Below are 20,711 nucleotides of genomic sequence, written 5' to 3'. Positions count from 1 at the left end.
ACCACACGGTGGAGGGCTAGTCAATGACCTGCATCGAGCTGGGATCACCATAACAAAGGCTACTATCAGTAACGCACTACACCGCCAGGGACTCAGATCCTACAGTGCCAGACGCGTCCCCCTGCTTAACCCAGTACATGTCTGGGCCGGTCTGAAGTTTGCTAGAGAGCATTTGGATTATTATTATTATTATTATTGGGAGAATGTCATATGGTCTGGTGAAACTAAAGTAGAACTGTTTGGTAGAAACAAAACTCGTCGTGTTCGGAGGAGACAGAATGCTGAGTAGCATCCAGAGAACACCATACCTACTGTGAAGCATGGAAGTGGCAATATCATGCTTTGGGGCTGTTTCTCTGCAAAGGGACCAGGACGACTGATCTGTGTACATGAAAGAATAAATGGTGACATGTATTGTGAGATTTTGATGCAAACCTCCATCAGTAAGGGCATTGAAGATGAAACGTGGATGGGTCTTTCAGCATGATAATAATTCCAAGCATACCGCCAGGGCAACGAAGGAGTGGCTTCCTAAGAAGCATATGCAGGTCCTGGAGTGGCCTAGCCAGTCTCCAGACCTCAACCCCATAGAAAACCTTTGGAGGGAGATTAAAGTCCGTGTTGCCCAGCGACAGGCCCAAAACATCACTTTTCTAGAGGAGATCTGCATGGAGGAATGGGCCACATAGCACCAACAGTGTGTGCCAACCTTGTGAAGACTTACAGAAAATGTCTGACCTCTGTCATTGCCAACAAAGAAAAGATAACAAAATATTGAGATGAACTTTTGTTAATGACCAAATACTTATTTTCCACCATAATTTGCCAAATAAATCTTACCAAATCAGACAAGGTGATTTCTCCTTTGCCTCATTGGGGGACACAGACCGTGGGTGTATGCTGCTGACACTAAGTGATACAAAGAAAGTTCACTCCTCCCCTGCAGTATACACCCTCCTGCTGGCTCTCATCTCCTCCCCTGCAGTATGCACCCTCCTGCGGCTCTCAGCTCCTCCCCTGCAGTATACTCCCTCCTGCCGGCTCTCAGCTCCTCTCCTGCAGTATACACCCTCCTGCCGGCTATCAGCTCCTCCCCTGCAGTATACACCCTCCTGCCGACTCTCAGCTCTTCCCCTGCAGTATACACCCTCCTGGCGGCTCTCAGCTCCTCCCCTGCAGTATACACCCTCCTGCCGGCTATCAGCTCCTCCCCTGCAGTATACACCCTCCTGCCGACTCTCAGCTCTTCCCCTGCAGTATACACCCTCCTGGCGGCTCTCAGCTCCTCCCCTGCAGTATACACCCTCCTGCCGGCTCTCACCTCCTCCCCTGCAGTATACACCCTCCTGCTGGCTCTCAGCTCCTCCCCTGTAGTATACACCCTCCTGCTGGCTCTCAGCTCCTCCCCTGCAGTATACACCCTCCTGCTGGCTCTCAGCTCCTCCCCTGCAGTATACACCCTCCTGCTGGCTCTCAGCTCCTCCCCTGCAGTATACACCCTCCTGCTGGCTCTCAGCTCCTCCCCTGTAGTATACACCCTCCTGCTGGCTCTCAGCTCCTCCCCTGCAGTATACACCCTCCTGCTGGCTCTCAGCTCCTCCCCTGCAGTATACACCTCCTGCTGGCTCTCAGCTCCTCCCTTGCAGTATACACCTCCTGCTGGCTCTCGGCTCCTCCCCTGCAGTATACACCCTCCTGCTGGCTCTCAGCTAACCAGTTCTTGCTTAGTGTCCGTAGAAGGCACACGGACGGGTCTGCTATTCAGACCCAAAACTCTTTATTATTTTATTTTTACCTTTTACTTTTTTTATTTTACCTTCTACAACGAACGAAGGGGCGATGGATCCTTTAAAGGTTCCGATCTCCCTGAACCATCAACAGGCGAGCACGGAGAGTGTCGCCTCTCCGTATCCTCTCCTGCGACGTGGGATGCCATGCCTGAGCTGATTCTTAGGGGTTGCGGGCCCCTTCAAGGGCACCGATCTCCACACACCCTACACGGACGAGCGCATGGAGTGTCTCCTCTACGTACCCTGTTCCCCAGACAGGCCTAATGCCGTACATTCAGCCCTGTCCCATCCTAGGTGATTACCCTTTGGATGTACAGAGGCCTACCTCGTGGCGTCCGAGCAGTCCCCACTGCACCACCACTGTTGAAAGTGGATGGTACAAGGAGGCGGACGGTACCTCTCCACCTCCCTGCTAAAGGGACGATGGATTGAGGGTTCCTCTTTATCCCTGCACCATCCAAACAGCAGCGACAGCACAGGATCTCTTCTAACTTCCCTGACCTGCTGAACAGAGCTGCATACTCGGCCTAGCGGCAGCTTCCTAGGTAAGTGCCGAGAATCTAGCTGCTGGAGGGCTCTGCGCAACCGGCGGTTTTCCCTTTCCTTTTTTGCAGCGACGGGTCGTTTTCCCCTTTTTTCCCGCTCGGCGTCGTCCACCACCAAAAATTTAGCCCCCGGCTTCGGGTTCGTGTAGGCCGCAACCCGGAGCCTCCGCCCATACTATGCCGCACGTTATGGCTCCGACCCCTATTTAGGCGATTCTCGTTCAGGACGAGAACACAGCATGTTCTCGGCGGCCATATTCATCCTCCTGCCGCTTCCGGACACGAGCTGTGTACATCCGGAAGCGGCTGCTACATCGGATCCGGCGGTATTCAGCGCTGGAGAGACTAATCCAACGCTGACGGGGGACTCGGGAACCGGGTAGGGAGACGCTGCTCCATCCCCCCCTCACTCACTCCAGCATACAGAGGTGCATAATGGATTGGGAAACTATGCTCAGTCAATCAGCAAAAGCGCACAACGACCAGCATAAACGCTATATCCAGTGTTCCTGGCCTGGTCCTAAAGCTGGTCTTAAAGGCATATGACCAGCATTCCCTGGTCTTTAAGGTACATGACCAGTATACCCTGGTCTGAAAGGCACATAACCAGCCCGATATACTGGTTATACTTTCCCAGAGTACCTACTTCAAATTAGCGCAGGAGCCTGCCGCCGCCGATCCTAGTTTTTTCCCAGAGTACTTAGTTCCTCTAAGTGGCTTTGTCACTGCCACAATCCATGGCTTCTCTCACCAAGAGATTGTATCCCTATGTGAACCCGCTGTGGTTCGGCGTGCTCGCAGGACCAATACACATGGATCCTCTCCTACATGGGAGCCGTCGGCTAGCAGGGGCCACAAGTATTCTAGAAACGCACAGGCTTCTAGAAAACGGGAGCTTCATTTCTTGATCTCCCTCACCAATGATTTGCTGAGAGCTAGACTCCGCATCTGAATCGGAGGTGACCTTGGATCTAGACTCTCAAAAGCCTCAGTACCAGCTGGATTCGCCTATTTAGACCATCATCCAATCTGTGGATTGACAAGGACTCCAAAGATAAACTCCTTAGTAGTGCATTTGCCATTTTCCTGGACAGCGAGCGTCCGGATAAGCGATTCACTAGCGAGCACCATGGTAGCGCAGTGGTAAACACTGGTGTTTTTACAGCATAGGAGTCCAGGGTTCCGCCCCCACCATGATGAACAATCGCAAATGGACTTGCTCTAGAAACAGACACCTCTTCAAGCGACACCAGATACCATGCTTGGTTTAACTGTTTTTTTTTTTTAAGGGCGCCGGGTCCTTCAAAGGACACCGATCTCGTCACACCATCATCAAATGAGCACATGGATACTCTGCTACAGCCAGACCTGATGTCAACCCGGTCTTCCAGAGGACTTGATCTCCGTAGATGTACAGACGCCCTCCTTTTGAAGTCTGAGCAATCCCCCTCTGCATCACCACTATCTAATGAATGATGCATAGAGGCGGACGTTCCCTCTCCACCTCCCTGTTAAGAGGATGGTTGATTGAGGGTTCATCTTTTTATCTCTGCATGTTCAATGATGGCAGCAACTCAAGACATGGTTTTTTTCTTCACCTGCTGGATGCAGCCACGCACTTTGCTACTTAGCAGCTTAACTCCTATGGTATAACTACCAGTATCCCTGATCGTCTTTTCCACATACCACAGACTGTCAAACAATCTGACTCGTTCTGTCTTGCGGCCTCGAGTTCAGTGCTCTGCCTTTCTTTAGCCCTGCACGGGTTGCCATAGCAATGGTCCCCTGACCGGAGACCATAGCTACTTTTATTCACAATTAAAAAAAAAAATATTTTGGAGTAGTGTCCACAATGCATAGGACTGTCCTATGTAATTGTGTTATAGACCTCACCACAGGGTGTTTGATCTATGTAGCTTTTGATACTGATGGTTCCAGTGTTGGTCTATATTTGTTTGATTCAGAACAGTTGTTCTTTTCCGGAGACAGTACAGCTGGCCAATCAAACCTCTTGAGCGGGAGACTTTGTGGTGCACGCCTCTTTGAATGCAGCTAGTTGCGCAGCACTTTCTGCAGCGAATGCCATTTCATTCAGAAGGGCTTGATGTATCAGAGAACAGAATCGTACTCCGCGTTTAAAAAAAAACAAACAAAAAAAACCCTCTGACATCACTCCCTGACAGAGTGGTCGCTTATCCGGTGAGCAGGGAGGTGTTCCCCATGCAGGAACAAAGGATCGCAGGCTTCCTATAGATCCAACAAACAGTGGAAGAGTTGTCCAGCACAGTCTAGATCTAAGGGATCTTGGTTCCACAAAAGGGGACCGAAAAGTAACACTGATCCTGGACCTCTAACTTTTAACAAGCTTGAACAGGCAAGTCACGATCTTGCCCTTCGGCTTTGCTACCGCTCACAGAGTGTTCGCCATTATCATGGCGGCTGTCATGTCCCTTTGGCACTCTAGGTGTGTGGCTGTTCTATTTGGTCGACTTCCAGCTGTTCTTCCAGGTCTACGCTGATCCCCACTCTTGGTCACTCATCCCCTCATTCCGGACTGGAATGGCCATCCGGCAATTCTGGTAAATGCCAGAACGGCCTGTCTGGTCGTGGGCTATCTTCTCTGCTACGTCATTAAACGAAGCGGGTTCTCAGGACAGCTGAATTTCAGCCCCGGTCCGTTCCTGCCCCCGTTCCATCCGATAGGCAATGAGGATCCCTAGGAAGAATAATAGCAATGGAGACAGTTCCCTTCACTCCGCTTGCTTTCTGCAGGGCAAACAGGTTTCCAGTGGGTAGTCTCTGAGCGTCTTTTTCGTCCGGAGAGATCCTTTCTCCCGGTTCAATACTTACGAGTGACTACGGAGCATCACCACACTGCTCAAGGCCTCTGATTATCTCGGGAATCCAGTCTCCCGATCAGTTTTCTGGGGATCCCAACAGTACCTATGCTCCTACAGCAGGCCCAATGCCTTTTGACACGTCTCCCCATCCAAATTCAGTTGGATATAGTCTCTGCGGTGCCATACGTCTCTCATCTAGCAGGTATCCGCGGTCAGGCACCTTGACCTACGTACCTCACACTCTCTGATGGGCAGAGATCTATCAATCGGTGATCTCGTCAGTACTTATCACAGGAGTAGAACTCTGACCGGCAGTTTTACCTCAGCCACCAGGGTCGCCTCATGTGAGTGGGAAATTCATCCGGAAGTCTTCCGACATATCTGCCTTCACTGGAGCACTCCAGATGTAGATCGAATGGCGTCCAGACTGGACGCCAATGTACTTGAGTTCATGGTTCGACCCCCGAGACCCAAAAGCCATCACAATGCATGCTCTGGTTCTTTTGTGATACCAGCTCCATCACGCCTCTTCCAGAGGGCTTTTAGGAAGCAGGAAGGCCCCAGTGTTCCTGGGAGATCCGCACTGGCCAAGTCAGGTGTTAGGTTCTTTTGTTTGGTGGACCTAGTATTCTTCCACCTTATTGCAACCAAACTGCAAGTAGGGACTTTCTCGCAGAGAGTTTTCACATGTGGTCTCTCCCTATCATATGTCTTTACATTTTGGGTCTTTAATAGTTCTCTTACAGTAGACTCTTTGTGATCTGGATAGACTTTGCTATACTGTGAGGTCCCCCCTCCCTTTTTTTTCTCTGCAATCATGTCATTCAGATGTGTCTTCGGAGCTGGCCACTCTGCTCCTTCAGACCTTTTTCCTTATTACCATCGAGGCAAGGTTGTCCTCAGGCCGTCCTCGTCTCTTCTTACAAAGGTGGTATCGTACTTCCACTGTTACGAGGGATTCGTTCTTCCCTCTTCTCTTTCCGCTCCTGTCCATAAAACGGAATGGGTTCCCCATACCTTGGACAATGTGAGGGCCCTGAGTACGTACGTGTCGAGGTCGGTGTCCTTCCAGTGGATGGACACTTCATTTAGGCTTCCTGATGTTTTCAAGAATGGCTTAGCCGTTTTTTTGGCCATGTTAGTCTAGTGGTTTCTTCACACATCCAGAAGTCCTTCTGTGTTAGACGTCAGCCTATTTTCACTCCACTCGATCGATCGAGGTTTTCTTGGGTTCTAGACCCCAAGCGTCAGCAAGGCATGTCTGTCAGTTTTGCGGGTTCGTCCAGTCCGCATGCCTCCTTGAAGCACTATAATTCCCAGACTTCTGCAGACGTGAGTCTGGGCAGGCGGGCTGTGAAGGCCGCGGTGGCGCACTTGTAAGTAGCGGTTACACAGGGCCTGATCTGCTGTTGTCCCCACCCAAGGACTGCTTTGGGACGTCCCACGGTCTGTGTCCCCCAATGAGGCGAAGGAGAAATAGGGATTTTTTTGTGTACTCAACCGTAAAATCCTTTTCTCCGAGCCATGCCATTCATTGGGGACACATGCTATACTGTATATACAGTGGGGCAAAAAAGTATTTAGTCAGTCAGCAATAGTGCAAGTTCCACCACTTAAAAAGATGAGAGGCGTTTGTAATTTACATCATAGGTAGACCTCAACTATGGGAGACAAACTGAGAAAAAAAAATCCAGAAAATCACATTGTCTGTTTTTTATCATTTTTTTTGCATATTATGGTGGAAAATAAGTATTTGGTCAGAAACAAACAATCAAGATTTCTGGCTCTCACAGACCTGTAACTTCTTCTTTAAGAGTCTCCTCTTTCCTCCACTCATTACCTGTAGTAATGGCACCTGTTTAAACATGTTATCAGTATAAAAAGACACCTGTGCACACCCTCAAACAGTCTGACTCCAAACCCCACTATGGTGAAGACCAAAAAGCTGTCAAAGGACACCAGAAACAAAATTGTAGCCCTGCACCAGGCTGGGAAGACTGAATCTGCAATAGCCAACCAGCTTGGAGTGAAGAAATCAACAGTGGGAGCAATAATTGGAAAATGGAAGACATACAAGACCACTGATAATCTCCCTCGATCTGGGGCTCCACGCAAAATCCCACCCCGTGGGGTCAGAATGATCACAAGAACTGTGAGCAAAAATCCCAGAACCACGCGGGGGGACCTAGTGAATGAACTGCAGAGAGCTGGGACCAATGTAACAAGGCCTACCATAAGTAACACACTACGCCACCATGGACTCAGATCCTGCAGTGCCAGACGTGTCCCACTGCTTAAGCCAGTACATGTCCGGGCCCGTCTGAAGTTTGCTAGAGAGCATTTGGATGATCCAGAGGAGTTTTGGGAGAATGTCCTATGGTCTGATGAAACCAAACTGGAACTGTTTGGTAGAAACACAACTTGTCGTGTTTGGAGGAAAAAGAATACTGAGTTGCATCCATCAAACACTATACCTACTGTAAAGCATGGTGGTGGAAACATCATGCTTTGGGGCTGTTTCTCTGCAAAGGGGCCAGAACGACTGATCCGGGTACATGAAAGAATGAATGGGTCCATGTATCGTGAGATTTTGAGTGCAAACCTCCTTCCATCAGCAAGGGCATTGAAGATGAAACGTGGCTGGGTCTTTCAACATGACAATGATCCAAAGCACACCGCCAGGGCAACAAAGGAGTGGCTTCATAAGAAGCATTTCAAGGTCCTGGAGTGGCCTAGTCAGTCTCCAGATCTCAACCCTATAGAAAACCTTTGGAGGGAGTTGAAAGTCCGTGTTGCCAAGCGAAAAGCCAAAAACATCACTGCTCTAGAGGAGATCTGCATGGAGGAATGGGCCAACATACCAACAACAGTGTGTGGCAACCTTGTGAAGACTTACAGAAAACATTTGACCTCTGTCATTGGCAACAAAGGATATATTACAAAGTATTGAGATGAAATTTTGTTTCTGACCAAATACTTATTTTCCACCATAATATGCAAATAAAATGTTAAAAAAACAGACAATGTGATTTTCTGGATTTTTTTTTCTCAGTTTGTGTCCCATAGTTGAGGTCTACCTATGATGTAAATTACAGACGCCTCTCATCTTTTTAAGTGGTGGAACTTGCACTATTGCTGACTGACTAAATACTTTCTTGCCCCACTGTATGTGTGTATATATATATATATATATATATATATATATATATATATATATATTTAACATGCTATACACTCATGTTGTTATTGATCTCCTACTGCTTTTGCACCGGTACACCCACGGTCTGTGTCCCCCAATGAATGGCTCAGAGAAAAGGATTTTACGGTGTGTACACAAAAATCCCTATTTTCTGGATTTTTCTCATTTAGACTTTCATAGTTGTGGTCTACCTATGATGTCAATTACAGGCCTCTCTCATCTTTATTAGTAAGAGAACTTGCACAATTGGTGGCTGACTAAATACTTTTTTTCCCCACTGTATGTGTAATATTCTTACCTCTTCTGAACCAGGAGTGGAGCCGCACAGTGTTAGTGGCTTCACTATGAAGAACCCGCCCGTCCATGTATCATGGGCTTATCAGTTACCCAGGCCAGAATTTACCCCGTTTCCACCCCATAAATGGGCCGGTGAATAAGCCGACACTCGCTCTTCATGGGGATAGTCGGATTGTAAGCCCAGTATCTGCGCAGAAATCAGAGATGGTCATGTCATAAGAGAGTTGTGAAGTCAACTCTTTGATGATTATACAGTGCAAGAAAAATATTAAACAGGTTAAAAAAAAAAGAGTTTCCAATCAATCTCTCCTTTGTAATTTTACCCATTAACCACAAGCCTGTGTGTTACATTAGGATTACGCATTGTTGGGTGTTCGGTGCCGTGTGTGCGTTGTAGAAGGGACGGTGAGGTTAGAAGGCAAAACGTATTCTATAGAGGAGAAGGTCAATCCAAGAGTAGTACGAGTGTAATTGGGTTAGTTATCGATCTGCGGGAGGTTCTTGCTGGATGTGTATGGCGGTCCTCGTATTCTTCCTGAAAGGCTGTCCCTGCTGCTCTGAATGAGACGTATTCCCCTCTCCCCATTGCACACACATGCATGCCTGGTTCAGCAGCAGTGTGGGGTGCGGGGATGGATAACGGTCATCCAAACAAGTATGTAGATGATCCTTGTCTGAAGCATATGGCCAGCTTATAGAGAGTTGACCACTTACGGACAATTCCTTTTGACCACCCCCAAGAGAATGGTGAATTTACTTCTCAGACCGGTGTCGCTCCACTCGGGGTGGAGATGTCGTCGTGATATTATATCAGATTGTTGGGGGACACAGCACTTGGAGTGGCACCAGTTTGGTATGTTTTTTTTTACGTTCTTCTCACTGGGGTTGTAGAGTAGTGGGAAACTCCTTATAAGAGCTGCTTCCATATGCGGATAGTCCTGGAGCCCGCCGGCATTCTCATGTCTTCAGAACAAGATAAGATGTTTCCCATCACATAACTCGGGAGCTTTACGGCTCCGGTCGGAGTACACATGCTTGTGACTTCACCGGTGATGCCAGGTACGCGATCACCAGGGTCAGGGGCCGAGTCCAGTCTTTATGCGCAGATAATGCCCTTAGATGTGTGACCCTAAGAAATATACAGAACCGGTAACGGCTAATCTGTCTCTTCTCTTTAGGTGACATCATTGCAAGAACAGCTTGAAGCCCTGATTGAGAAGTGAGGGACCAACGCCATGAAAAACCTCATAGTTCTCTCTTGTCGCCCAATGATCGTCAGACTAATGGGTCATGGAAAGATATTGGACTTTACATGAAATCTACAATGAAATCCACATCACGACCATCCTGTCCTGAAGTCTAGTTTTGATGGATCAAAAAATGCCATTGACTACACGAGCCAGTGCTGTCCCTGCTACTACAGAAGTTTTGCAACTTTACAGCACATTGGAAAATGAATCATGTCTCACAATAAAATGAAATTTACAAATGTTTATTTAATGTACAATTTTAGGTTAAAAACTGTGAAGAGGCCTGCCGGTATCAGATATTAATGTTCTATCTTTGCTCTTTATTCCTGCAGAAATCTCTGGATCACTTGCATTAACCATCCCACTAACTTACAATTACCCTCTGCATTTTCCGTGCACGTCCATGAAGTATCGCCATATTGTTTTTAGGTCCAACATTCCATAGCTTTAGTGACTTTATATATTTTTTTTTTTTTATTTATATATATATATATATATATATATATATATATATATATATATATATATATATTTATATATATATATATATATTTAATTAAATTTTTTTATTTTTTTTTATAGCATTTAAAGTGCCATATATATATTTTTCTGGTTCAGATCTCCAAGACCTCTACATAGACATTCTGGCAGCCAACATCCGGCGGTTTACAGGGCGTACCGGGTAATGTCTCTATGGTATGCTGTATGGTCCCAGGCTCTACTATTTGGTTAGAATAGTATCTTTTAAAGACACAATTCAGAAAAGAATAGGGAACCTGCAATCGTTAGAACGATCATTCCTGATTGTCGGCTCATGGAACCATGCCTGCCTGAAATCGCCCAACAAAGTAGGAAAATGCTCGTTCATTGGATGATTGGATCATATTTGCTGGCTTCAAAAACATAATTATTACCAGCACATCTGCCTGTGTAAGCGATAATACATAGGGACAGAACAATTGCATTAACGATTGTTCTGCTACCATCAGTATTTGTCAACCTATAAGTCAGTAACTGAGCGCACATCGACTTGTATGTAGTAAGCTTGATGCTCGCTATTGGGTCAAAAACCGTCAATTGACATGAGTTCTAACCTGAGGTCTGTGCTGGTGATCTGCAGGTCTGTATTTAAAAAAACTGAACCTACGTATCATTAATTATTTTGTTCTGCCATTTTTCTTCTTTTTTGGCAGTAGTTTTTTATGGTATCAAATTGGAACCAGTATCGTTTATCAAGAAGATAGTATGCAGCTCAGTTATTTGTGTGCTGCACACCTCCAGGTTTATTCATAAATATTACTTTGCCATGTAGGACACGTACTAATTTAGGGTCCATCTTTGTTCCTTTCCTATGGTTGGGTATTTATATGTACATAGTGTTAGTACAGGGCAGGCCTGAAAGACTCAGACCAAAATTGTGGCAACCGCTTCCATTTAAGTCCTTGTGACATTATGGGGCTTGCAGATTTCTGGTTTGTTAGTAAATGACAAATTCACAGAAAATGGGTTAAAACGCGCTTTCTCTATTTCGGATTATTGGTGTATTAAATTGCCATTTCTTATATTTCCTTTTAATCCTATCAAAACGATTCTAGCCGTATCTTTTATCTTTCCATCCACATAGCTGTTTGAGGGCTTGTTGTTTTTTTTTTTTTTTTTTTTTTTTTAGGATAAGTTTTAGTTTTAAATGACATTACTTGTTTTGCTGTTCACATCATGGAAAAATGGAAAAAAAATCCAAGTACAGTGAAAGTCTGGGGATATAAGCTTGTGAGAATGTTCAACTCTTTCGACCGTTCGACTCCATTTAACACCTAGATTTATGACTCGCTACTAGGAATGTTTTAGAAAGTTCAGTTTGGGTTCGGGAACAGAACCCATCCTCCCTTGAAAATAATGGTAACCCAAACTGCTAAAAAAAAAAAAATTATCTTGTGTGCTCTCTGTGTCTCTGGCGCGCTCATGTGTTTGCTCTTTCACTCTCTTGTGTTTTCTCTTCTGCTCTCTCTCGTGTGTTTGCTCTTTCACTCTCGTGTGTTTGCTCTTTCGTGAGTTTGCTCTTTCGCTCTCTCTTGTGCATTTGCTCTTTTGTGCGTTTGCTCTTTTGCTCCCTCTCTCAGGTGTTTGCTCTTTCGATCTCTCTCTCTCGGTTGTTTGCTCTTTTGCTCTCTCTCTCGGGTGTTTGCTCTTTTGCTCTCTCTTGTGTGTTTGCTCTTTGTCATGTGTTTGCTCTTTGTCGTATGTTTGCTCTGTCGTGTGTTTGCTCTTTGTCGTGTTTGCTCTTTCGCTCTCTCTCGTGTGTTCCTCGCTTGTGTGTTTCGCGCTCTCGTGTTCGCTCTCTCGTTCTCTATCGTACCAGACAGTAACTGTTGAACATGTTGCCCATCTCTCCTACCAACATGGCCCATCTCCACCACATGGACTGCAGATCACTACACTCCCGCCATCCCTCTATACAAATCTTCATTTTAGAAGCTTGTGTTGTCTTTAGGAGGCTTCACTCCTCTGTGCACTGAAAAATTGTAAAACTAATCCTTCTGCTTGGCCAATAAAGGTGTCGCTCCTAAAACGCGTTTATTTTTTTTCGGCAAAAAAGTATTTCCATAGATCCAACATAAAAATGTTTTGGTGCACAAACTGCAAACACAAACTAGGGGACGTATTTAGATAAAATGTGTATTTGATGTCACTTTACATAACTTAGCTGCTTAGTTTGTGGTTGATCAAAACTATATTAAATTGGGGAAAAATTGACAATGAAAAACTGCATTATGTAGTCACTTTTAAAAATCTTTCTTTTTATTTGGCCCAAAAATGGTGATTGTTTATTTAAAGAAAAAAGTGTTACAGTTTAATATCCAATTAAATTCCTGCTGGTTCCATCCATGTTAAGGTCCCTTCACACTGAACAACTTAAAAACGATATCGCTAGCGATCCGTGACGTTGCAGCGTCCTGGATAGCGATATTGTGTTTGACACACAGCAGCGATCTGGATCCTGCTGTGACATCGTTGGTCGGAGCAGAAAGACCAGAACTTTATTTCGTCGCTGGATCTCCCGCGTGTGTGACGCCGATTCAGCGATGTCTTCACTGGTAACCAGGGTAAACATCGGGTTACTAAGCGCAGGTCCGCGCTTAGTAACCCGATATTTACCCTGGTTACCAGTGTAAATGTAAAAAAAAAAAAAAACACTACATACTTACATTCCGGTGTCTGTCGTGTTCCCCGGCGTTCTGCTTCCCTGCACTGTGTCAGCGCCGGCTGGCCGTAAAGCAGAGCACGGCGGTGACGTCACCGCTCTGCTTTACGGCCAGCGCTTACAGTGCAGGGAAGCAGAGCGCCGGGGGACGCGACAAACACCGGAATGTAAATATGTAGTGTTTGGTTTTTTTTACATTTACACTGGTAACCAGGGTAAACATCGGGTTACTAAGTGCGGCTCTGCGCTTAGTAACCCGATGTTTACCCTGGTTACCAGGGGACTTCAGCATCATTGGTCACTGGAGAGCTGTCTGGGTGACAGCTCTCCAGCGACCACACAGCGACGCTGCAGCGATCGACATCGTTGTCTTGATCCCTGCAGCGTCGCTAAATGTGACGATACCTTTACTGGTCCGTTATCCGAAAGCCGTAACTACACACAATGTATATCTGTCCTTCTCTTCCTTCCCATTCATTACTTGTTCAGCTATAAGAAATCTCCGCTATTCCCTTATGTCAATGGCTGGCACGTACCGTCCCCCAGAACGGCTGATCGGGGTCAGACTATCATTTATTACAGCTTCTATTAAAATACATTTCTTTAAGATAAAAAGTAAATAATCTGCTGCCCTAAAAGCTGGAACAGTGATGTCTCCAAGACGTAGGCTGCCACGCTTCCTACATGGCTTCTATGGGAGCCTCAGTTCCTCCTGAAGCAGAGAAACCTTGGATTCTGTCAAAACTGCAACAAGCAGCCCAGTAAGTGACACATCGCTGGAATCAGGGTCTCTGTGCCAGCAGACTGCACTGTGCCCTATGAACGTCACGTGCTAGCAGTGGTAATGTCTGTTCTGTAGATAGACAGTGCTGTTTTACTCCCTGTCCTTGGTGCAGATGAGCGCAGGGGACGTCTGAAACCTGACGAGGAACACGAGTCTCCTCACCTTCCCACGTTGTTCTACCCAACATCATTCCTGACTCTGAATTACTGCTCAAAAATAAAGCGCAGGAAATCCACAATCTAAGGCTGCCGTCACACTATCAGTATTTGGTCAGTATTTTACATCAGTATTTCTCAGCCAAAACCAGGAGTGGAACAATTAGAGGAAAAGTATAATAGAAACCTATGCACCACTTCTGCATTTATCGCCCACTCCTGGTTTTGGCTTACAAATACTGATGTAAAATACTGACCAAATACTGAGCGTGTGACGGCAGCCTAATAGAAACCATTAGAGGGTTATTGAGGGATGTTAGCGTGCAGGGATTGGATTTGCCCCTTAATTAATGATTTTCATCCATATATTGAGATTTACACTAAACCTCATTTGTGGTAGTCGTTATCAAACACTTTGCCGCATATAGTGCTAGTAGTCGGTGACGGCTGTTACATAGGGATGATCCTTAGTGAACGCGAGTTTTTGGATTTTTTTTTCCTACACATTAGCTTGTTAAAAAAAATGCTGAATTTTAAGCATTTTTCATGGCGTTTTTTTTTTTTTTGTTAATTCTGTACAAGGAGTTTTCTGGCCAACAAAATAAAGTGTATAGTAAAATATTAACAATACTACATACACAGGAAAGTAACATCTGGCTCTTAGGATTTTAAAGGGTAACGTCTTTTAGATTTTTATTTCTTAAATCAGCAGAACACATGACAATAAGTAAGCGTGTAATATATGTTATCAGAGAAATCCGCTTCCTTCTCCACCAGGACTGATCATTCATTTTCACTATTGTCAATTCTTGGGTAAAATGTGTATTCAGTGAAGACGGCGATGGCGGTTATTACAGATTCTAGGTTGAGGATGGGGGAGGAGCTTGGGGCAGAGCTCCTCCCACCTCATCCCCCCATCTGCATAGAATCTTATCAGTACTAACTGCCATCACCTATGTAGATGGGGGGGTGAAGTGGGAGGAGCTCCACCTGCAGCCCCTCCCCCATCCTCAACATAGGATCTTATAGTAACCGCCATCTCTGATCTCCATAATGTTACAATCTGTCTTCTTTGAATACGCATTTACCCAGGAATTGAGAATTTTGAAAATAAAAAATTCAGGAGCAGATTTCTTAGAGAAGACATATTACAAAGCTGCTTGTTTTCATGTGTAAGCCACAAAAACGACTCTTTAAGCTTTGAATGTGTGTGAGTTTTGCCTCCTACTCAAACCATATTCTTTCATGCATGACAAATGCATCCAGTAAGGGCGTGTTCAGACGAGTGGGGTTTTTAGCCCTGTGTGTAATGGCACAGGCATGGGCAGAAGACTGACTATCTGTAACAATGTGCAAGTGCAAAGCTTGCCGCTAGTTAGCTGGTCCGTATTTCGCACACTATTGGGTCGCATACAGACCTACGTATATCGCAGTCCCAAGTCCTGACTGCGCGGCTCTCCAACCAAACTCAACAGCTTCATAGGCGGCTATTACTTTGGATTCAGGAGACCCGTGCCCCGCACTTGGACTGTGACATATAGATGTACGGATTTGGCCTTAGATTTATTATAGACATGCCTGATTTCTTATTTAGCTTATTGGGGGAGGTTTTGGTACAAACTAAATAAAAGGGAACAAATATTTGTGCCTCGCTCAATGCTCCAAAATATGTTTGCCAATTTGTTAGCTTTTGGCGCCCTTCCTCCTACCACATACTTGGCCTAAGCTGTATCTGTCCTGTGTTACTCGCACTTTGAGGTGCAGGGCGAATGCCAAACCCAACATTAAACTGCCGAGTCAGAGAATTACCAAACTACAAAAGAAAAAGACAATGGGCAAATCTAATATGTTTCCCTCCTGTCTACAGCTACCTCTGAAGAATGAATGTAACAAATCATCACTTTCAATATAAAAACTCTCAGTCTTTAATTCTTGATGCATCTTTGATTGGCCGTGAAGTGCAAATATTGCTTCTTCAGAGTTACTTATTGTGAAGCCAATTAATACTTTTGCAGGATGTGTAAAAAAAGAATCCAGTATCACGAAGGCAGAGTTAGAGATTCCTGGTTTGTAGTGTCGCCACCTACGGAATGAAAAAAAAATTAGCAAGTAAGAATTCCTCATTTCATGGAGTTCAGATGAGAGCGTTTTCACTGGGGGCGTGTACTTCTTGTTGCCCTTGTATGACACTGACCAATCATAAGCAGGCAGCAACACGGGAAAAAGAAAATGCCCCACCATAGCTCAGAGCAGGCTACTCCTGTGTGAGGCATATAATAACTGCACATCCATTACATCAGCAGACCAGCGTGTCACTGCTGACTCCTTTCAGCTTTTATCTAGCAGTCTGGGAGAGGGAGGAGAATCACAGCTGAGTTTAGCGGTGTCACATTAGAACCCCCCATGGACTGCTAGGAGGTGTAAGTAATGGCCCACAGGTCTGCTGTGCTCACAAAATGTGTATTAGCAGTGAGATCAGGCTGTCGGTAATTATATGTCTCACACAGGAGAAAGCCTGCTCTAAGCTATGGTGGGGGATGTTGTTTTTTCCCCTGTGTGTTGTTGACCAATCAGCGCTGGCGTCGCTGTCCCCGCCTCCTGTCGAATTGAGCATGAAGAGGAAATACGAGACTTGCGCTTCATGTTTTATTTGTCACAAGGCGGAGACAGTGATGTCAGTGCTGATCGGGGCACGAGAGCCTTGGGAGGGCGAGTGTCGAGACCGCGGGACTGGAGCCAACATGGGAGGGGAGTATAAGCTATATTATTATATGAAGGCCAAACATTGTGATCAAGAGGTGGTTGTCCTAGAAGAGTTTTGATAGCAATGAGTCTGGCGGCGGGGCCCCCGGTTCAGAGTAGATTTTATATAAATACATTGATCCTACACAATATACAACTTTCATGTCACTGTCGCACAGTTGAAATATCAATAATTTGGGTGAACAAAAGTTACAAGTTTCATGACTGTTACTGTCATGCGACCGTCATGACTGAAAGCATTGCTGGGGGTTTTGGAGATTGCACCCGCACTTTACAGACCCGTATATCATGAAATTAACAATTAGTGGAAAACGGTTATGATGATTAATACAGACAAGATACCAATGAGATCTCAGGTTTGAGGAAACAATTGTATTAATAGAACATTTTTGCACACCTTTACATACCGCATAAATCCTTATCTTTTGTGTTTGGGAAAGCGTTCCTCAGCTTCTCCATGATGTCCTCCAGATGTAAGCTGACATCCCTAGTTCCACTGTCCACATCGTCTACAGAGAATCATGCAGAAGTGGGATGTGAGAAATACACAGAAATCCTGTAAATCCGGTGCGCTTAACAGAAGGTTATCTCCCAGACAGCCATTGTCCATGTGCCCTATTATGCCTACAAAAGAGTACACTAAAAGTGTGGCCCCCAAAACTCACCAGCTGACTACCACAAGAGATGCTTCAACACTTTTTTCCATGCCAGCCTTAACCTTTGCAAATTAAAGGGAACCTGTCACCCTGAAAATCGCGGGTGAGGTAATCCCACCGGCATCAGGGGCTTATCTACAGCATTCTGTAATGCTGTAGATAAGCCCCCGATGTTACCTGAAAGAGGAGAAAAAGACGTTATATTATACTTACCCAGGGGCGGTCCCGCTGCTGGTCAGGTCGGATGGGTGTCTCTGGTCCGCTGCGGCGCCTCCCATCTTCATTCCAAGATGTCCTCTTCTGATCTTCAGCCACGGCTCCGGCGCAGGCGTACTTTGTCTGCCCTGTTGAGGGCAGAGCAAAGTACTGCAGTGCGCAGGCGCCGGGCCTCTCTGACCTTTCCGGCGCCTGCGCACTGCAGTACTTTGTTGTGCCCTCAACAGGGCAGACAAAGTACGCCTGCGCCGGAGCCGTGGCTGAAGATCAGAAGAGGACGTCATGGAAAGAAGATGGGAGGCGCCGCAGCGGACCAGAGACGCCCATCTGACCGGACTAGCAGCGGGACCGACCCTGGGTAAGTATAATCTAACGTCTTTTTCTCCTCTTTCAGGTAACATCGGGGGCTTATCTACAGCATTACAGAATGCTGTAGATAAGCCCCTGATGCCGGTGGGCTTACCTCACCCGCGATTTTCGGGGTGACAGGTTCCCTTTAAGACTGTCTGTGGTAGCCATTTTAAGAGCTGCCAGTCGACCACTGAGACAGCTCCACAAAAACATTTTCATTAGGACAATTTGAGATTTTTTATGTGTGGATTTCTTACTAATCACATTTATATCAATTTTGGAGTGTGGGGTTTCATACTAATTTCTGCTTTAAGTGGCAGAAAAATAGATTTGGCTTTGGGGCCAAACTAATGCCGGAAATTACATAGTTGTTTATCTTTCCCATCTTTATTAAAGTGATAAAAAATAACATTTTTAATTATGGAACGTCCTCCTAGCCATGACTTCACCACACAAGCGTAATTGCCAAAACGAATAAAATGTAAAAACATGTATCCCATACAGAAAACACCGAAATGGAGAATACTATTGAAATACCAACATTTGTGTGCTTTTTTTTTCAGTTGCTGCACTTTTCCTGAAAAAATGTAATAAAACCCATCAAACCGTTGAGTGCACCCCAAAAAATAGTATCGATAAAAATGTCCGTTCAATGCCGTCATACAGGACAATCCATGGAAAAAGAAAAAAAAGTTACAGATCTCAGAATATTTTTTTTTCTAAATTTCTGAATGTTTTTAACCACTAAAATATGAAACTATCTATAGCAGGTTTGGCATTGCTGCAATGATGCTGACCCCGGGAATCAAGCTGCCAGGTCATATAGCACAGCACATAGAACGCAGTACAGAAAAATCCATCCTAAAAATGGTGGAGTTTTTTCCACCACACTTGGAATTTTTCATTACATTATACAATAAAATAAATGGTGTCATTTAAACCAACACCTCATCCTGCAAAAAAAAAAAAAAACAAGCTACAGTTGTGGCCAAAAGTATTGACACCCCTGCAATTTTGTCAGATAATACTCAGTTTCTTCCTGAAAATGATTGCAAACACAAATTCTTTGGTATTATCTTCATTTAATTTGTCTTAAATGAAAAAAACACAAAAGAGAATGAAGCAAAACATTGATCATTTCACACAAAACTCCAAAAATGGGCCAGACAAAAGTATTGGCACCCTCAGCCTAATACTTGGTTGCACAACCTTTAGCCAAAATAACTGCGACCAACCGCTTCCGATAACCATCATTGAGTTTCTTACAATGCTCTGCTGGAATTTTAGACCATTCTTCTTTGGCAAACTGCTCCAGGTCCCTGATATTTGAAGGGTGCCTTCTCCAAACTGCCATTTTTAGATCTCGCCACAGGTGTTCTATGGGATTCAGGTCTGGACTCATTGCTGGCCACCTTAGAAGTCTCCAGTGCTTTCTCTCAAACCATTTTCTAGTGCTTTTTGAAGTGTGTTTTGGGTCATTGTCCTGCTGGAAGACCCATGACCTCTGAGGGAGACCCAGCTTTCTCACACTGGGCCCTACATTATGCTGCAAAATTTGTTGGTAGTCTTCAGACTTCATAATGCCATGCACACGGTCAAGCAGTCCAGTGCCAGGGGCAGCAAAGCAACCCCAAAACATCAGGGAACCTCCGCCATGTTTGACTGTAGGGCCCGTGTTCTTTTTTTTTAATGCCTCTTTTTTTCTCCTGTAAACTCTATGTTGATGCCTTTGCCCAAAAAGCTCTACTTTTGTCTCATCTGACCAGAGAACATTCTTCCAAAACATTTTAGGCTTTTTCAGGTAAGTTTTGGCAAACTCCAGCTTGGCTTTTTTATGTCTCGGGGTAAGAAGTGGGGTCTTCCTGGGTCTCCTACCATACAGTCCCTTTTCATTCAGATGCCGACGGATAGTACGGGTTGACACTGTTGTACCCTCGGACTGTAGGGCAGCTTGAACTTGTTTGGATGTTAGTCGAGGTTCTTTATCCAACATCCGCACAATCTTGCGTTGAAATCTCTTGTCAATTTTTCTTTTCCGTCCACATCTAGGGAGGTTAGCCACAGTGCTATGGGCTTTAAACTTCTTGATGACACTGCGCACGGTAGACACAGGAACATTCAGGTCTTTGGAGATGGACTTGTAGCCTTGAGATTGCTCATGCTTCCTCACAATTTGGTTTCTCAAGTCCTCAGACAGTTCTTTGGTCTTCTTTCTTTTCTCCATGCTCAATGTGGTACACACAAGGACACAGGACAGAGGTTGAGTCAACTTTAATCCATGTCAACTGGCTGCAAGTTGCCACAGGTAAGTTACAGGTGCTGTTAATTACACAAATTAGAGAAGCATCACATGATTTTTCGAACAGTGCCAATACTTTTGTCCACCCCCTTTTTTATGTTTGGTGTGGAATTATATCCAATTTGGCTTTAGGACAATTCTTTTGGTGTTTTTTTCATTTAAGGCAAATTAAATGAAGATAAAAATAACAACGAATTTGTGTTTGCATTCATTTTCAGGAAGAAACTGAGTATTATCTGACAGAATTGCAGGGGTGTCAATACTTTTGGCCAAAACTGTATGTCCATGGAAACATAAAAATAATTATGGCTGCTGGATGTTAAGAAGGAAAAAAAAATGCAAGAATGAAAAATCACCCAGTCCT

General features: G+C 45.1%; 2 protein-coding genes across 8 annotated transcripts in view; one reads left to right on the top strand and one right to left on the bottom strand.

Annotated features, from left to right (window-relative positions):
- The window catches only part of TAF7L (TATA-box binding protein associated factor 7 like), a 54,524-nt gene extending 44,358 nt beyond the window's left edge, over positions 1–10,166 (top strand). For both annotated transcript variants that reach the window (XM_069748594.1, XM_069748595.1), the window contains exon 13: positions 9,850–10,166. In XM_069748594.1, coding sequence (XP_069604695.1) covers positions 9,850–9,894 — 45 coding nt within the window. In that variant the 3' untranslated portion in view covers positions 9,895–10,166. The remainder of the gene's footprint in view (positions 1–9,849) is intronic.
- A 4,465-nt stretch (positions 10,167–14,631) lies between these two features.
- DRP2 (dystrophin related protein 2) overlaps positions 14,632–20,711 on the bottom strand; it is a 193,165-nt gene continuing 187,085 nt past the window's right edge. For 3 of the 6 annotated variants that reach the window (XM_069748592.1, XM_069748591.1, XM_069748589.1), the window contains 2 exons: positions 17,233–17,334; positions 15,969–16,145 (listed from right to left, as the gene is read on the bottom strand). In XM_069748592.1, the coding sequence (XP_069604693.1) occupies positions 16,102–16,145; positions 17,233–17,334 (146 nt within the window). In that variant the 3' untranslated portion in view covers positions 15,969–16,101. Of the gene's footprint in view, positions 16,146–17,232; positions 17,335–20,711 lie in introns of those variants that run through there. The other 3 variants (XM_069748587.1, XM_069748590.1, XM_069748593.1) reach the window with 3 other exon arrangements.

The sequence above is a fragment of the Ranitomeya imitator genome, chromosome 2 (assembly GCF_032444005.1).
Source record: "Ranitomeya imitator isolate aRanImi1 chromosome 2, aRanImi1.pri, whole genome shotgun sequence".
Taxonomy (NCBI): domain Eukaryota; kingdom Metazoa; phylum Chordata; class Amphibia; order Anura; family Dendrobatidae; genus Ranitomeya; species Ranitomeya imitator.
The sequence above is the reverse complement of the archived record's forward strand: the minus strand, read 5'-3'. Positions and strand labels throughout refer to the sequence as shown.